The following is a 14,277-nucleotide window of genomic DNA, read 5'->3' as shown; positions in this document are numbered from 1 at the left end:
GCATTCTTGTAGCAGGTGATCTCAGGGGGGCATCTTTCTGATGTATTCATGGATGCTCCTATTCTCATCTTGGATTGTGGCTCTGACACTCACTAATCTTCACCCTCTCTCCTTGCATTGCTCATAGAGCCTGAGGGTACTGGACTTTGGGTGGAGTTTTCATAGCTTGACAAAAGTGGCATCAATCTCTTCCTGTGTCCAACTTATTATCCCAGCTGGATATGTGATGACTGGTAGGGCTGGCTCAGATCTTATTCCTACACAGTAAATTTTGCAGAGTAAAATTTACTCTGCTGGGATAACATTTGATCCCAGTCCAAATAGAGCTAAATATACTCTACCACAATGCTAAATCAACCCAACACAGTGTAAAATCAACTGTTATTGGAGTAAAACCACTTGCATTGACCAGACAGTGTCGCAGACCAAACGGTCCGCCCTAAAACTCGGTCAGCCCTGCCTTCACTGCACATGCGTCATGAGCCGCGGTTCACCAGTCGTCACCGCATTTTTGCTTAAAACTACACTCCAGTCATCATCTAGCTCAGCGACAGATATCTGAAGCTTTTGTACAACAATCATTTCCACATAAATTCAACATTATTTCAATAATAAAAGACAGGGGAAGCGATCAGAGTGCAGCAGCCAAGCGAGCTGCTAGCTGCTACATTCACTGCACGTCGGTAATTTCAAAGAGTCACAGATTATCGCCTTGTTTCTGCTTAAAACGGCCTCGTTTCTGCTTAAAACTGACTTTAGAATGATTTAAGATGTTCTGCCTTGTCATCTGATGTTAATAATTCCATTAATTTATGAGTATTTGACCGCTTTGGGTGAAGAGAGTCTCAGAGGAGCTGCTGAGATCTGAAATAACGCATGCGCAGGGCGACAGGGCGGCCAATTTTTAGGGGGGATCGTTCGGTCTGCAACAACTGGCGACCTGATTTCACTCTGTAATAGAGTGTATTTTACTCTATTTAGACTGGGATCAAATGTCATGTAGGCAGACTATATTTTACTCAGCAAAATTTACTGTGTACCATTGAGCTGGCTTCTCAGAACCTGTCTTACTTTCTGGAGGTATTTGGCTGTGGCTGACCTTCTTGGATCTTCGTCATGGTTCCCATTGGCTTGCAGGATTCCCTGGTACTTGTAACTGTCGTGTATGTCCCCTGTCCTGCTTTCTGGCAGCTCAACCCCCTCAGTCCGGATCACCGGACTGATCACCTGTTTGCCATCATTTGGTCACACTTATCCAAGCTGAATGACATTCCAGTATTCTCACTGTAGATCCTGGTGAGGTGGATCAGTGAGTCAATGTCTCACTCACTCTTGGCATACAGCTTGATGTTATCCATGTACAGGAGGTGGCTGACGGTTACTCCATTCCTGAATCGATATATAGTCACTGGTGGCTTCCCTCACTCATCACCTTCTTGCCCAATCAGTTTTTGACAACTGCCTACTCCAGACAGATTTACCACATAGTACCATAATGTTTGTATTTAATAACTGATGTAAATGAAGTCCAAGTTCATGTATTCATCCCGTGACTTGTATAAAGACCTCTGGCTGTGAAAGTTATTATTTACATTTGTTGTTGTAATTGTCTGTCAGCAGCCCAGCATATTGTGTTTCAGAGTGTGTTCTCCAGGCAGTAAGATAACCTCTGACACTGGAGTTTAATAATTTGGTGCATTTTTCTATGCATGATCCAAAAACATTTTCTATACTGTATACACAAAAGACCATTCCTCTCAAATATTTTTATATTTCTCTCTAAATCTGTGTTCACTCTGAATAAAAAAAATAATTTAACTTAAAGTTTCTACAAAGATTAAGATTCTTAAACATAACATAAGTTGGTTAATATCCTTAGTTGCTTATGTTTTCTTGATTTTACAACTTAAATTTATGTGGGCCATGTTCATTAATTTTTCCAAGTGTTATATTCCATAAACAAATGAGGATAACATGTGGAAAAACACTGGAAATAACTTTAAACCTAATACAAAATATGAAGCTGAAAAACACTGAAATTATCTGATCTGATGAAAAAATGAGTAGCCAAAACACAAGAAATAATCCTTCATGATAGTGTTCAGTCCACTTTTCTTCAAAAACTCTTTGGCATTTTATGTCTTCCAGAAAGTGTACAAGGTTGGCAATATTACAACCCCTGGCAAAAATTATGGACTCACCGGCCTCGGAGGATGTTCATTCAGTTGTTTATTTTTGTATAAAAAAAGCAGATCACAGACATGACACAAAACTAAAGTCATTTCAAATGGCAACTTTCTGGCTTTAAGAAACACTATAAGAAATCAAGAAAAAAGATTGTGGCAGTCAGTAACGGTTACTTTTTTAGACCAAGCAGAGGAAAAAAATATGGAATCACTCAATTCTGAGGAAAAAAATATGGAATCACCCTGTAAATTTTCATCCTCAAAACTAACACCTGCATCAAATCAGATCTGCTCGTTGACATTGACCCTGTGCCATGACATTGACCCTACTTGTCTTTTTGCAAGGAATGTTTTCGCAGTTTTTGCTCTATGGCAAGATGCATTATCATCTTGAAAAATGATTTCATCATCCCCAAACATCCTTTCAATTGTCCAAAATATCAACGTAAACTTGTGCATTTATTGATGATGTAATGACAGCCATCTCCCCAGTGCCTTTACCTGACATGCAGCCCCATATCATCATTGACTGTGGAAATTTACATGTTCTCTTCAGGCAGTCATCTTTATAAATCTCATTGGAACGGCACCAAACAAAAGTTCCAGCATCATCACCTTGCCCAATGCAGATTCGAGATTCATCACTGAATATGACTTTCATCCAGTCATCCACAGTCCACGATTGCTTTTCCTTAGCCCATTGTAACCTTGTTTTTTTTTCTGTTTAGGTGTTAATGATGGCTTTCATTTAGCTTTTCTGTATGTAAATCCCATTTCCATTAGGCGGTTTCTTACAGTTCGGTCACAGACGTTGACTCCAGTTTCCTCCCATTCATTCCTCATTTGTTTTGTTGTGCATTTTTCGATTTTTGAGACATATTGCTTTAAGTTTTCTGTCTTGATGCTTTGATGTCTTCCTTGGTCTACCAGTATGTTTGCCTTTAACAACCTTCTCATGTTGTTTGTATTTGGTACAGAGTTTAGACACAGCTGACTGTGAACAACCAACATCTTTTGCAACATTGCATGATGATTTACTCTCTTTTAAGAGTTTGATAATCCTCTCCTTTGTTTCAATTGACATATCTCGTGTTGGAGCCATGATTCATGTCAGTCCACTTGGTGCAACAGCTCTCCAAGGTGTGTTCACTCCTTTTTAGATGCAGACTAACGAGCAGATCTGATATGATGCAGGTGTTAGTTTTAGGGATGAAAATTTACAGGGTGATTCCATAATTTTTCCTCAGAACTGAGTGATTCCATATTTTTTTCCTCTGCTTGGTCTAAAAAAGTAACCATTACTGACTGCCACAATCTTTTTTCTTGATTTCTTATAGTGTTTCTTAAAGCCAGAAAGTTGCCATTTGAAATGACTTTAGTTTTGTGTCATGTCTGTGATCTGCTTTTTTTCTACAAAATTAAACAACTGAATGAACATCCTCCGAGGCCGGTGATTCCATAATTTTTGCCAGGGGTTGTAACATATGACTTTGCTCACTGCTGGGCAGCGATGAATCAATCGCATAAAGAAATGCATTGTGGCAGTAAGCTAGCTTGGCTTTCTCCAGAAGCAGGTCTGTTCCTGAAATACGGATAAGATCTATCGTTAATCTACGGTCACATTAGTTACAAGCGACAGCAAGACTTGCCATTCATTTTCAGTCAGAACGGGTGTTTTACAGCAGCAAGAGACAACAGTCCTTCGGCCACCAGATATGCGGGGCCAAAATAGACCTAAAGTTTAGTTTTATGCAAATACTGAGTGACGTGACATGAGACAGCCAATCAGAGTGAACAGACAGGGTATCATCAGCTACTTGTGAGCTCGAACAAAATAATCCAATATGGCGGAAAAGCGCTCTGAAACAGCTTTGTTTCTGTAAAAATGTAATATGTTTCTCATACGTTTTGTAAACGTTAGCGAGAAATAAACACTTCTAATAGCGAGAAATAAACACTTCTAAATCTAACAGGACTATTTTTGTAACCAGATAACACCTCTGAAGTGATTTACCAGACATCTTACGGAGATGCTAGTGTCCACGCTCTGGGAACACCCATGATGCGACAAAGCAAAGTATGTGTCACCATCATTTGTAGCTAATGTGACTGTAGTTTTAGGGTGTTCATGGCACAGAGGTTAATGCATATGCATGCACCACCCATTAGTTTTTTATGTTTTTGAATGTTTTAAAACAAGGATGGGTTTTTTCTGACTATTTTGTGCTGGTTGCATAAAAGCCAAATAACACTCACTCACTCAACCGCTTATCCAGGATCGGGTCACGGGGAGACAAATAACAATTCATTTAAATTACGGGTTGTAATACAAAAAAAGAAAAAGGAAAACACCAAGTGGAGTAAATAATTACGCAGGGAACTGTATTTAAAATAGAAAACTCTGAAGTCTTTTTTGTGTAGTCGTTGTGGTCTAACTGATTCCTGTCTCTTTGTTTTTCTTATGAAACTCTCCATCTACACATCGTCTCTCATTTCTTTCCCTCGAGTTTTGACATATCCCTCTCCAATCTGAAACTAAAATTTATAGCCTCACTCTGGTTTGCCATCTGTCACTCTTTCCCCATCGCTTTTCATATCTGTGCTTCAGCAAGATATTCTGTACCGCCTTGCCACAGGAGTACGCATGTTGGATGGGGAGGTGACAGACGTGGTGGAGGCCCACTCTCTCAGCCTCAGCCCTCAGCACATCCACATTTATAGTGCCAGCTGGGGCCCAGAAGATGACGGCAAATCACTGGATGGTCCTGCCAAGCTGGCGAAGGAAGCGTTCCTCCAGGGAATCACCAAGGTCAGTCAGAGTATGAATTTGGACTTTGTAATCTACTGATATCTTCCTTATTTATTATTTCTCTCATCACGACCTGTCAGCAGCTCTCGGAGCTCCACGTAGAGCAATTTGTATCGGGCCAGCAAAAACACTGCTGTTGAAAAGCAAATCTATTACAGGAGTTAACCTAAACCCTATACAATCATGCTCTATCAATGTTTAATGGAGGAATAAAATCAACTCTCCTCCACTGCTAAATGCTGCCTGACAAGCCCTTTTCACTTGACTGGAGTAAGCAGTAAAAGAACATGACATAATGTATTAACCACAGCTAATGTATTCATTTCTCATGTTTCATATTACATCAGATGTTTTAGTTGAACGGTGAAATGATAAATTGAAAAGGTAGAGACAATCACTGGTGCAGAACAATAGTTGGATTCAAACATCACAATACTTCAGCTTATAAATGACTGAGTGGCAATTTTCTGTGGGAAGGAATGATTCATCTGTCACGGCACAAATGTGAAATGATCCACATATCATGATGTGTTTGGGGAGGGGGGAAAAGTAGTCTGACAGGAGCTGAGCAGAGCCATCGTGGTTCACTGTGTGTTCTCCAGGCAGTTCGATAACCTCTGACACCAGAGTTTAGTCATTGGGTCTGCACCAAAGCAGCGACAGGTAATAAAGTGTGTTTGGCGGTTTTAATCTGTTGGCTGCAGCTTCATGTCTCCTATTGGGAACCACATCTGTTCCTCTTCATTTCTAAGGACACGTCATTTGGAAGATGAAAATTAAATTAATTGAATCTCTGAACAATCTTCTTGGAAGAGTGTTCAGTATAAATTAAGTTGTTTTTTTTATATTTTTGTGAGTGTAATATTTCTCTGGTTAGCAAGCCAAAAAGAAAAACAGCATCTTTGTGTTCTTCAGATGACAAAAGTGATGGTGCAAAAACATATCCAGTTTTTTTTTATGTTGTTTTGTTTGGTTTCTTTTTTAGTGAAGACATTCAGTTTCCATAAGAAATTAGATTAAGCCAGTTCTTTAAAAAAATTATATTGCTTCCCTTCAGATAAAGCCGGCTTTAGCCAAGGTTGCAGAAAGTGTTTCACCTCCACGTTTGTCTTATGTGTCCTTCCTCATGCCGATTTTGTGGTCTGCGTGTTTCACCAAATGAGTATTAAGATTTATCGAGCTACTGCAGTGCTGAATTGTTTACAAGTGATTTTTGTCTAACTCTCTATCCTTCTAACAGAATCAATATCGCTTCCAAATGTTTGATTATAGGCTTGATGGTACCGTGTCAATTGACGGGATTGTCGGACATATTGCTTCTGTTTATTTACATACCGTAGCTTATATACATACTACACAAACTGTGTCAAGTCTTGCGAGAGTCTTGTATGGACATTTGCACTTCTGCAAGATTTTAAAGATGCTATTTGGAAGTAGCTGCATAGAACTCAACTGATTCTTAACTTTACAGTCAGTCAGTCAGCCGGTTCATAATCCATTTAAATCGATCCAAATGTACCCGTTTCTATTACTTTAAAAACTATTTTTGATTTGTTTCAATGAATTGATACAGCCCTATATATTACTTAATTAATAACCAGATCAGGAAGAGAGCAGAATAGATGGACAAGCAGTTTTTAACAAAATGGGTTTAACATATGAACATCATATAAATGACATGTTTTTGTGGTTTATCTGGGTGACAGAAAGTAGATGGGATTTTTTTGTTTGCTTTTTGGTTTTCTTTTTTCTTTTATTATTGCATAAATACATATTTTGCTTCATATCAGATGTTATTCATGAGTCCCTCCAGTTTCTTTAATCTCCTCTCTCCCAGTTAACCACCTACAGGCTTCTCCCAACATGGAGTCCTGGTCAGAATTATTAGCACCCCTAAGGTTGAAGTGAAGAATTTAAAATGTGTTCAGAAATCAGTCCAAACCAACCAATTTTAACAAAAATGTTAAATGTTTAATGTTATGTTAATTGCCCAAAGTTACTGACCAACAACAAAACAAAATGCTTTCATGTAGCGAAATATAAGAGTGACATACAGCTGGGGCCATAAATGTTTGGACAGCAGGATCTTTTATTTGATTGTTTATTTGCTTATTTATTTTCCTCTAAACGCTGCAATGGAGCTGAAATGAAATAGTCAAGATGTGCTTGTAGTGCAGACTGTCAGCTTTAATTCAAGGGGTGTAACAAAATACTGCTTTAACCATTTACAACCACAATTCCATTGAAGTTGGGACATTGTGTAAAATGGAAATAAAAACAGTTTACAATGATTTTCAAATCCTATATATACAACCTATATTCAATTGAATACACCACAAAGACAAGATACTTAATGTTCAAACTGATAAACTTTATTGTTTTTGTGCATATATTTGCTCATTTTGAAATGGATGTCTGCAACACATTTCAAAAAAGTTGGGACAGGGCACCAAAGACTGAATGCTCACACCGGGAGCAATAGGGGATTAAAGACCTTGCCCAAGGGCCCTTAGTGATTTTCCAGTCAGGCTGGGATTTGAACTGAGGATCTTCTGGTCTCAAGCCCAACACCTTAACCACTAGACCATCACCTCCCCCAGTTAGGTGTTCTTTGAGCATTCATCATTCTTTCCCAGTCTTTGGTGCCCCGTCCCAACTTTTTTGAAATGTGTTGCAGGCATCCATTTCAAAATGAGCAAATATATGCACAAATATATGCGTGCTGCGTTCATGTTCAGCATGTAAAATTGTCCACTCTCCCACTCTCTCAAGCATAATGGTGCATTTAAGTACCGAAACATGGTACCGTTGGATTTTACGTGATACCCGATAGTACCAACGGAATTTGGTCAGTACCATAAAAAAGTACAGAATTTGGTACCCATCCCTACCTACAAGCACATCCTTACTGTTTCATTTCAACTCCGCTGTGATGGTGCTCACAGACAAAAGTACAAATTACAACAATTACTGATAGACCCAACTACATGTCCCATGTGTATGTATAGTGTTTAGGAAAGTGTAGAATATAATCCTGCTGTACTTTCCCTGCTTGACTTTTATCAGGCTCCCAAATTATTTTCACACTGAGTAGATTGTGTAATTACATTCTTGTGTTTATCTGATACAGCAAGTTGTGTGACATTATGATGTCTTTAAGAGTTCTGCGTGCAGCAGTTACTGAATGAAAGCATTTAGATAGAGAGATAAACATTTGTCAAAGTAATTTTTCACTCTTCAACGAGCACCCATTGCTTTTTGCGTCTCTATTAACATTTTATGTGTCTGGATTATCAGCGTGTGATTGTTTGTTGGTTTGTTGTTGTGCCACAGGGCCGCGGAGGACTAGGCTCTATCTTTGTGTGGGCCTCTGGTAACGGTGGCAGAGAACAGGACAACTGTAACTGTGATGGCTACACAAACAGCATTTACACCCTATCCATCAGCAGCACCACCCAGTCTGGCAATGTGCCGTGGTACAGTGAGGCCTGCTCTTCTACCCTTGCCACCACCTTCAGCTCTGGAAACCCTGGGGAGAAGCAGATAGTGAGTGTTATCACACATTCACATAAACATACTTTAAAGCTACAGTGTGTAGGATTTAGAGGTGTTTATGAGCAAAAAATGTAATATAGCATTTATATCCATGTGTTTGTTGGCCTATAACTACCTGCAACAACAAATCACAAATCTATGGGTTTTCATGTTCTTAGAATGAGCCATTGTTATCTACATGGGAGTGGGCCCCCTCATGGAGGCTGCCATGTCGCACCACCATGTTGATGCATTAGCTCAGAATGGACATGCTTACTCTGTCTTTCATATTTTACAGTATATTGAAGAAAAAAAAAGAATCAGTGGTTGCTTACCTGTACACTGGCTACTGGTTGCTAGTGCAGGCTAAGAAGTTTGACAACTGTGGTTTTTGTGAAATGGGAGCTCATACATATTTCTTATAACAAGAGAGGGTGAAGGAGTAAGAATCCCCATCGCGAAAGAAGCAAAAACATGAAGGGAAACAAAATCATGACCAGCAGTGACATAATACAATTTTCAGTCTCACTACTAGGTGACTCCTGCACACTGTAGCTTTAAATATCTCAGATTATTTGCAGGATTTATTATTTTGTCTGAATGCCTTAGAACAGTGTATGTAAATGTCAAATGAAGCTGTGTGTAATATAAAATCCCAAAGGCCCTCAAGATGAACTTTTTAAGGGCCCCCCTCAGAATCAGAAATCAACATCAGACTGTCAGAATCACAGTGAATGATTTGTAACATGCAGTGAGCAAAGTGAACAAACAGTGAGAGATGCTGCATGCTTCCTTCAAGCTGCCTGTCAGTTGAAGAAAGGCTTGCCTCAGGGACACAGAATAACATAAAACAACCATAAATCTGTCATTCTTTCCAAAATACACTGTAGGCAGGCTGCAGGCAAGCAAACACAGCTCATCAAATGGGCCAAATTGAATTCATTTTGCAATAAACAGTCACAGTCGATGTGTACTGTTGCTTTTTCAGTCAGAAGCTGTCACTTCATCCATCCGTCAATGACTCCACACTGCTTCCTTTTGTACAAAAACTGTTTTTAACGCTCAGTCTGAATTTTAGATTTAGCACATTTTTGTTTAGACAGCCACGTTAGAAGAAAATCAGTTTTCAACAAAGGTGACACACAGTCATACATCAGTCGTTTAGATTTTCTATTTGGTCGCCTGTCGTCTCTTAATGTTATGGAGTTTGACAGTTTTGCAGCCAAAGAAAAAAGTATTTATTCTCATATATTTCCTCAGGCATGATGGATTATTTTCTATACTCAAAGACACCACAACTGAACAAAAGTAATTTCAGTGAGCAAAATAGAGCACAAAGTGCACTACGTGTACTGATTTCCCCACAGTGCATTGTGGGGAATTCAGCAAACTTAGTGCATTCTTATAAGACAGATACTGGACCACTGCAGGAGATTTAAAACAATGGCCTACCGTTCACCACTCGTGTAGAACCTGAGGGACTGGCCCCAGGTTGTAGTACGTATGATGTTAGAAATGTTCTGATATCTTGTGCAGCTGCTTTCCCCATCAAACTGGTTGGTCTCACTGGTACCGCAGCATAACAGGTTGCTAACAGGTTGCTAATTCTTTGTAAAACAGTTGAAACCCAGCCTTAACCGGGAGCGGGTCTCAGACACGCTTTGTCCCCTGTTTACAATAGGGTACTCAGGTCAAAGCAGTTGTCAAGGGAGCCATCAGGGGAGGCTTCCATCCCATCATTAGGAGAGTGCACAATAAGTGCTAATTAGAGCTATTGTTTAGTCACTAGCCTATAGCAGTCGGCCTCTCGGTAGGAGGGGTCTGGTTAGGTTAAAAAACTCCAGCTTTTGTTGGCTTGTGGAAGTCAGACTACCAGAGCAAGAATTTTAGCTGAGGAAGCTTCTGTGATTTGAAGCGAAACGTCCTCACGTCAAGCAACCCAGTCCAGTCGAAGATTCAAGCTTCTCTACTAAGGTTGCTAACAAATTATTTAATAGCTGAAATATTTTTATGGGTCACTTGCAGTAAAAGAAGCAGTACAGCAGCGCCTGACATGTTGTACACTGAGTTAAGTGATTTAGCGATACAATAATATATGATTTTGTGTGTCTTTGACATTTGATCAGTTTTGTCCAACATTGAAAGACAATATCCTTGACTAACACACAACCTTCCCACTATGTTTAATTCACTGGGTAAAAACTGTTTAACAGTTATGATCTTGAGTTTGGCCTTTCAAGGCCAGTAAAATGTCATGTGACCAATAAAAAGATGATACCCCTACCCACACCAGCAACACCTTCATTAAGTATGTAGATGACATCACAGTGGTAGGCTGTATCACTTGAGGAGATGAGTCCGCCTACTGGGATGAGGTGGAACAGCTAACAGTGTGGTGTAGAGAAAATAACCTGCTCCTGAACACATTCAAAACCAAGGAGCTAATCATATACTTAAGGAGAAACAAAACAGACATTCAGCCCATTATTATTGGAGGGGCCTGTGTGGAAAGGGGCAGGGACTTTTGTTTCCTGGGAGTCCACATACACAGAAAATTTTGCATAGTAAAGTTTACTCTGCTGGGATAACATTTGGTCCAAGTCTAAATAGAGATAAATATACCACAGGGCTAAATCAACTCTTATTGGAGTAAAACCACTTGAATTGACAAGACGGTGTCGCCGACCAAACGGTCCCCCCTAAAAATCGGTCCGCCCTGCCTTCACTGCGCATGCATCATCAGTCGCGGTTCACCAATTAACACACCGTTTCTGCTTAAAACTGCACTCCAGTCATCATCTATCTCAGCAACATATATCTGAAGTTTTTGTACAACAATCATTTCCACATAAATTCAGCACTATTTCATAATAAAAGACAGAGGAATGCTACCTGTTGCATTCACTGCGCGCCCATCATTTCAAAGCATCATGATTATCGCCTCGTTTCTGCTTAAAACTAACTTTAGAATGATTTAAGAGGATTTACCTTGTCATCTGATGGTTAATAATCCCATTAATCCATTTGATCGCTTTGCGTGAAGAGAGACTGTCTCAGACGAGCTGTTGTGCTCCGAAATTACGCAATTTTTAGGAGGGGCCCATTCGGTCAGCGACAAGGGTAGAGGAGATTTCACTCATAATACGAGGTCTGTTAGAAAACTATCCGACCTTTTTATTTTTTGCAAAAACCATATGGATTTGAATCACGTGTGATTGCATCAGCCAAGCTTGAACCTTTGTGCGCATGCGTGAGTTTTTTCACACCTGTCGGTTGCGTCATCCGCCTGTGAGCACGTTTTGAGTGAGCAGTGGTCCACCCCCCTTGTCGGATTTTTATTGCGAGTAAAATGTCTGAATGATTTGGAGCTTTGCTGCATCAAATTTTTCCAGAAACTGTGAGAGACAGCCAGGTGGACACCATTCGGAAAATTCAGATGGCTTTCAGGGACGATTTTATGAGGATCACACAGATTAAGGAGTGTTACAGCCGGTTTAAAGACCGCCCACAGCGTCTGAGAGCGCACTGCGCTCCGAACGGCGATCGACAGGCTGAAACGACCAGATCATTTCCAAAGTGAAGGCTGTGTTGATCCAGGACATCGTCTGACTACCACAGAAATGGCAGAAGACGTGGACATCAGCACTTTTTCGGCACATTCCACTGTTACAGGAGTTTTTGTCATGGAAAGAGGAGCGGAGGAATGCGCCACAGAGCCGCGAATGGCGCGGGACAAAAGCACCTCCGTGTTGGTCTCACAGGACGACTTTCAGATGTCTTTCAGACGGCTTTCGGTGGCTTTTCAGTCGTGTGACTATCCGAGAAATTGTGGATGAGCTGGACATGCCAGAACATGTCCTGTGAGGCTTCATCACGGCGTTGCTTTGCGCCATGCGGCTCCGTCCCGACGCGCAAATTCCTCCGCATCTCTGTCTCATTGTGCAGAAAAAGTGCTGATGTCCACGTCTTCTGCAATTTCTCTGGTAGTCAGACGACGTCCCGGATCAACGTTCGGCGTTCAGTTTGGAAATGAACGGCACATTCCACTGTTACAGGAGTTTTTGTCATGGAAAGAGGAGCGGAGGAATTCGCGCATTGGGACGGAGCTTTGGTGTTTGCACTGTGGCTTTGGTGTGTGCACTGAAACTGACAGGATGTGTGGCTATGACAGAAGCAGCTGTGGTGATCTGTCATTCTGGACATTCCAGCTACACAACAACTACTGTGTTTGGACAGACATGGACTACCAACTGTCCACTGTGACGCGCGTGTGTCTGATTGTTGTATTTACATGGACATAAAAAAAACATATATCATGGTGGCGACAAGCTGCAACCAGCGAGCGTGCGCACGGAGTGGACATTGACAGCCTGCCAGGTTGAAACAGACCGTCAGATCAGAACACGCAGCAGGCAATCTGACCGTCATGTCACCTACGTGAGCTCTGTTCCACATGACGTGGTGTCCGTGCTGCAGCGCGCTGTCCACAAGACATGCGTGACCAACTGGGTGCACCGGACCAGTAGTTGTGGACATCAGAGCACACTGCTTCTAATTCATGTCATTTCATGACTGTATGTGTGTGACCATGGGTCATCACCAGAGGAACAGACGGATCATATTTGTATTGCCCACTTGATAAATGTGGTGTTTTACATGGTGTGGGATTTAAAGGTTTTTTTGTAATACTTCCATGTCCTTCCTGATATGAGGCAGCTTCCCGCAGCTTTCAAAGAACAGGTCTGTAGCTCAGCCGTAAAGTTGCTGACTGCCAATCAGAGCTTTTGAAAGGCGCAAGTTCGCATCCCAGGTGGTGTATTTTTTTTCTTCTTCTTCTTCTTTTTTATTAATTATTCCATCATAAGCGGTGCAATGTGGTCCCACAGGTACCGGCTGGTTTTTATTTTTTATTTATTCTACATAAGCGGCGCGATGTGGTCCCACACGTACCAGCTGGTTTTTATTTCTCCCACATAAGCAGTGCCATGTACTGCACCTGGCACTGTTCCTGCTCAAAACACACCGGCGCATGCACGAACTCTCGCACCTGGTTCATATTACAGATGTTATGATTGGTGCATTGCAAACAGTTAAAAAATTGCTCATTACCAACATTTGTAAACATACTTCTGTCATCAATGAATTAGCACTGTAAACCTACGATATGTACCGGGAAGGGCGTACCACACTAGGATAGTCTCATTTGAACCCTCCGTGATATTGTGGGATTTTACCACTTACGGGGACCTCCATTTAATATATACACAGTATATACACACTTCACACAGATAAATGGTATACAGTTTTGTTTTCGGCTGCAATCACCGAAGCAGTCCCGAAAAGTTTTTTTTTTTTTTTCGGGTCCTGGTGGAAAAGGCGAGAAGGTGGAAGACAGCGTGTCGGTAAGTGTTAGCCTACACAGCTAACCAGAGTAGCTCCGTTCTCTTACCTGCAAAACCGCCTCAAAACGTTTGTGCTCCAGATCATAAACAAACCGCAACACATGTCCACTTTCCCACCACGTCGTCACTTTTTCTTTGCATTTTCACTTTTTTTGTGTGTGTAATTTGCCCAAAACCCAATTGAAAATGCCATGGTTTGTATGCTAGAAGTAGACAAATTATGTCATATGCGTCATATTATACCCCTTTAGCGCCTGCCCTCAAACGAGACTGCGCTGCCCTATTTTACAGACACATTCCTCTGCGCTACGTAAAATGGTGCTAATTAACACAGTAAGATGCTGGA

At 40.9% G+C, this 14,277-nt stretch overlaps 1 protein-coding gene across 1 annotated transcript in view; it reads left to right on the top strand.

The window, feature by feature from the left end:
• Positions 1-14,277, top strand: part of furinb (furin (paired basic amino acid cleaving enzyme) b) — a 271,471-nt gene that overhangs the window by 237,102 nt on the left and 20,092 nt on the right. The window contains exons 8-9 of the mRNA XM_034176832.1: positions 4,823-4,995; positions 8,329-8,541. Of these exons, the coding sequence (XP_034032723.1) occupies positions 4,823-4,995; positions 8,329-8,541 (386 nt within the window). The remainder of the gene's footprint in view (positions 1-4,822; positions 4,996-8,328; positions 8,542-14,277) is intronic.

The sequence above is a fragment of the Thalassophryne amazonica genome, chromosome 8 (assembly GCF_902500255.1).
Source record: "Thalassophryne amazonica chromosome 8, fThaAma1.1, whole genome shotgun sequence".
NCBI lineage: Eukaryota > Metazoa > Chordata > Actinopteri > Batrachoidiformes > Batrachoididae > Thalassophryne > Thalassophryne amazonica.
Note: the sequence above shows the minus strand (reverse complement) of the source record. Positions and strands in the feature narration are given on the sequence as shown.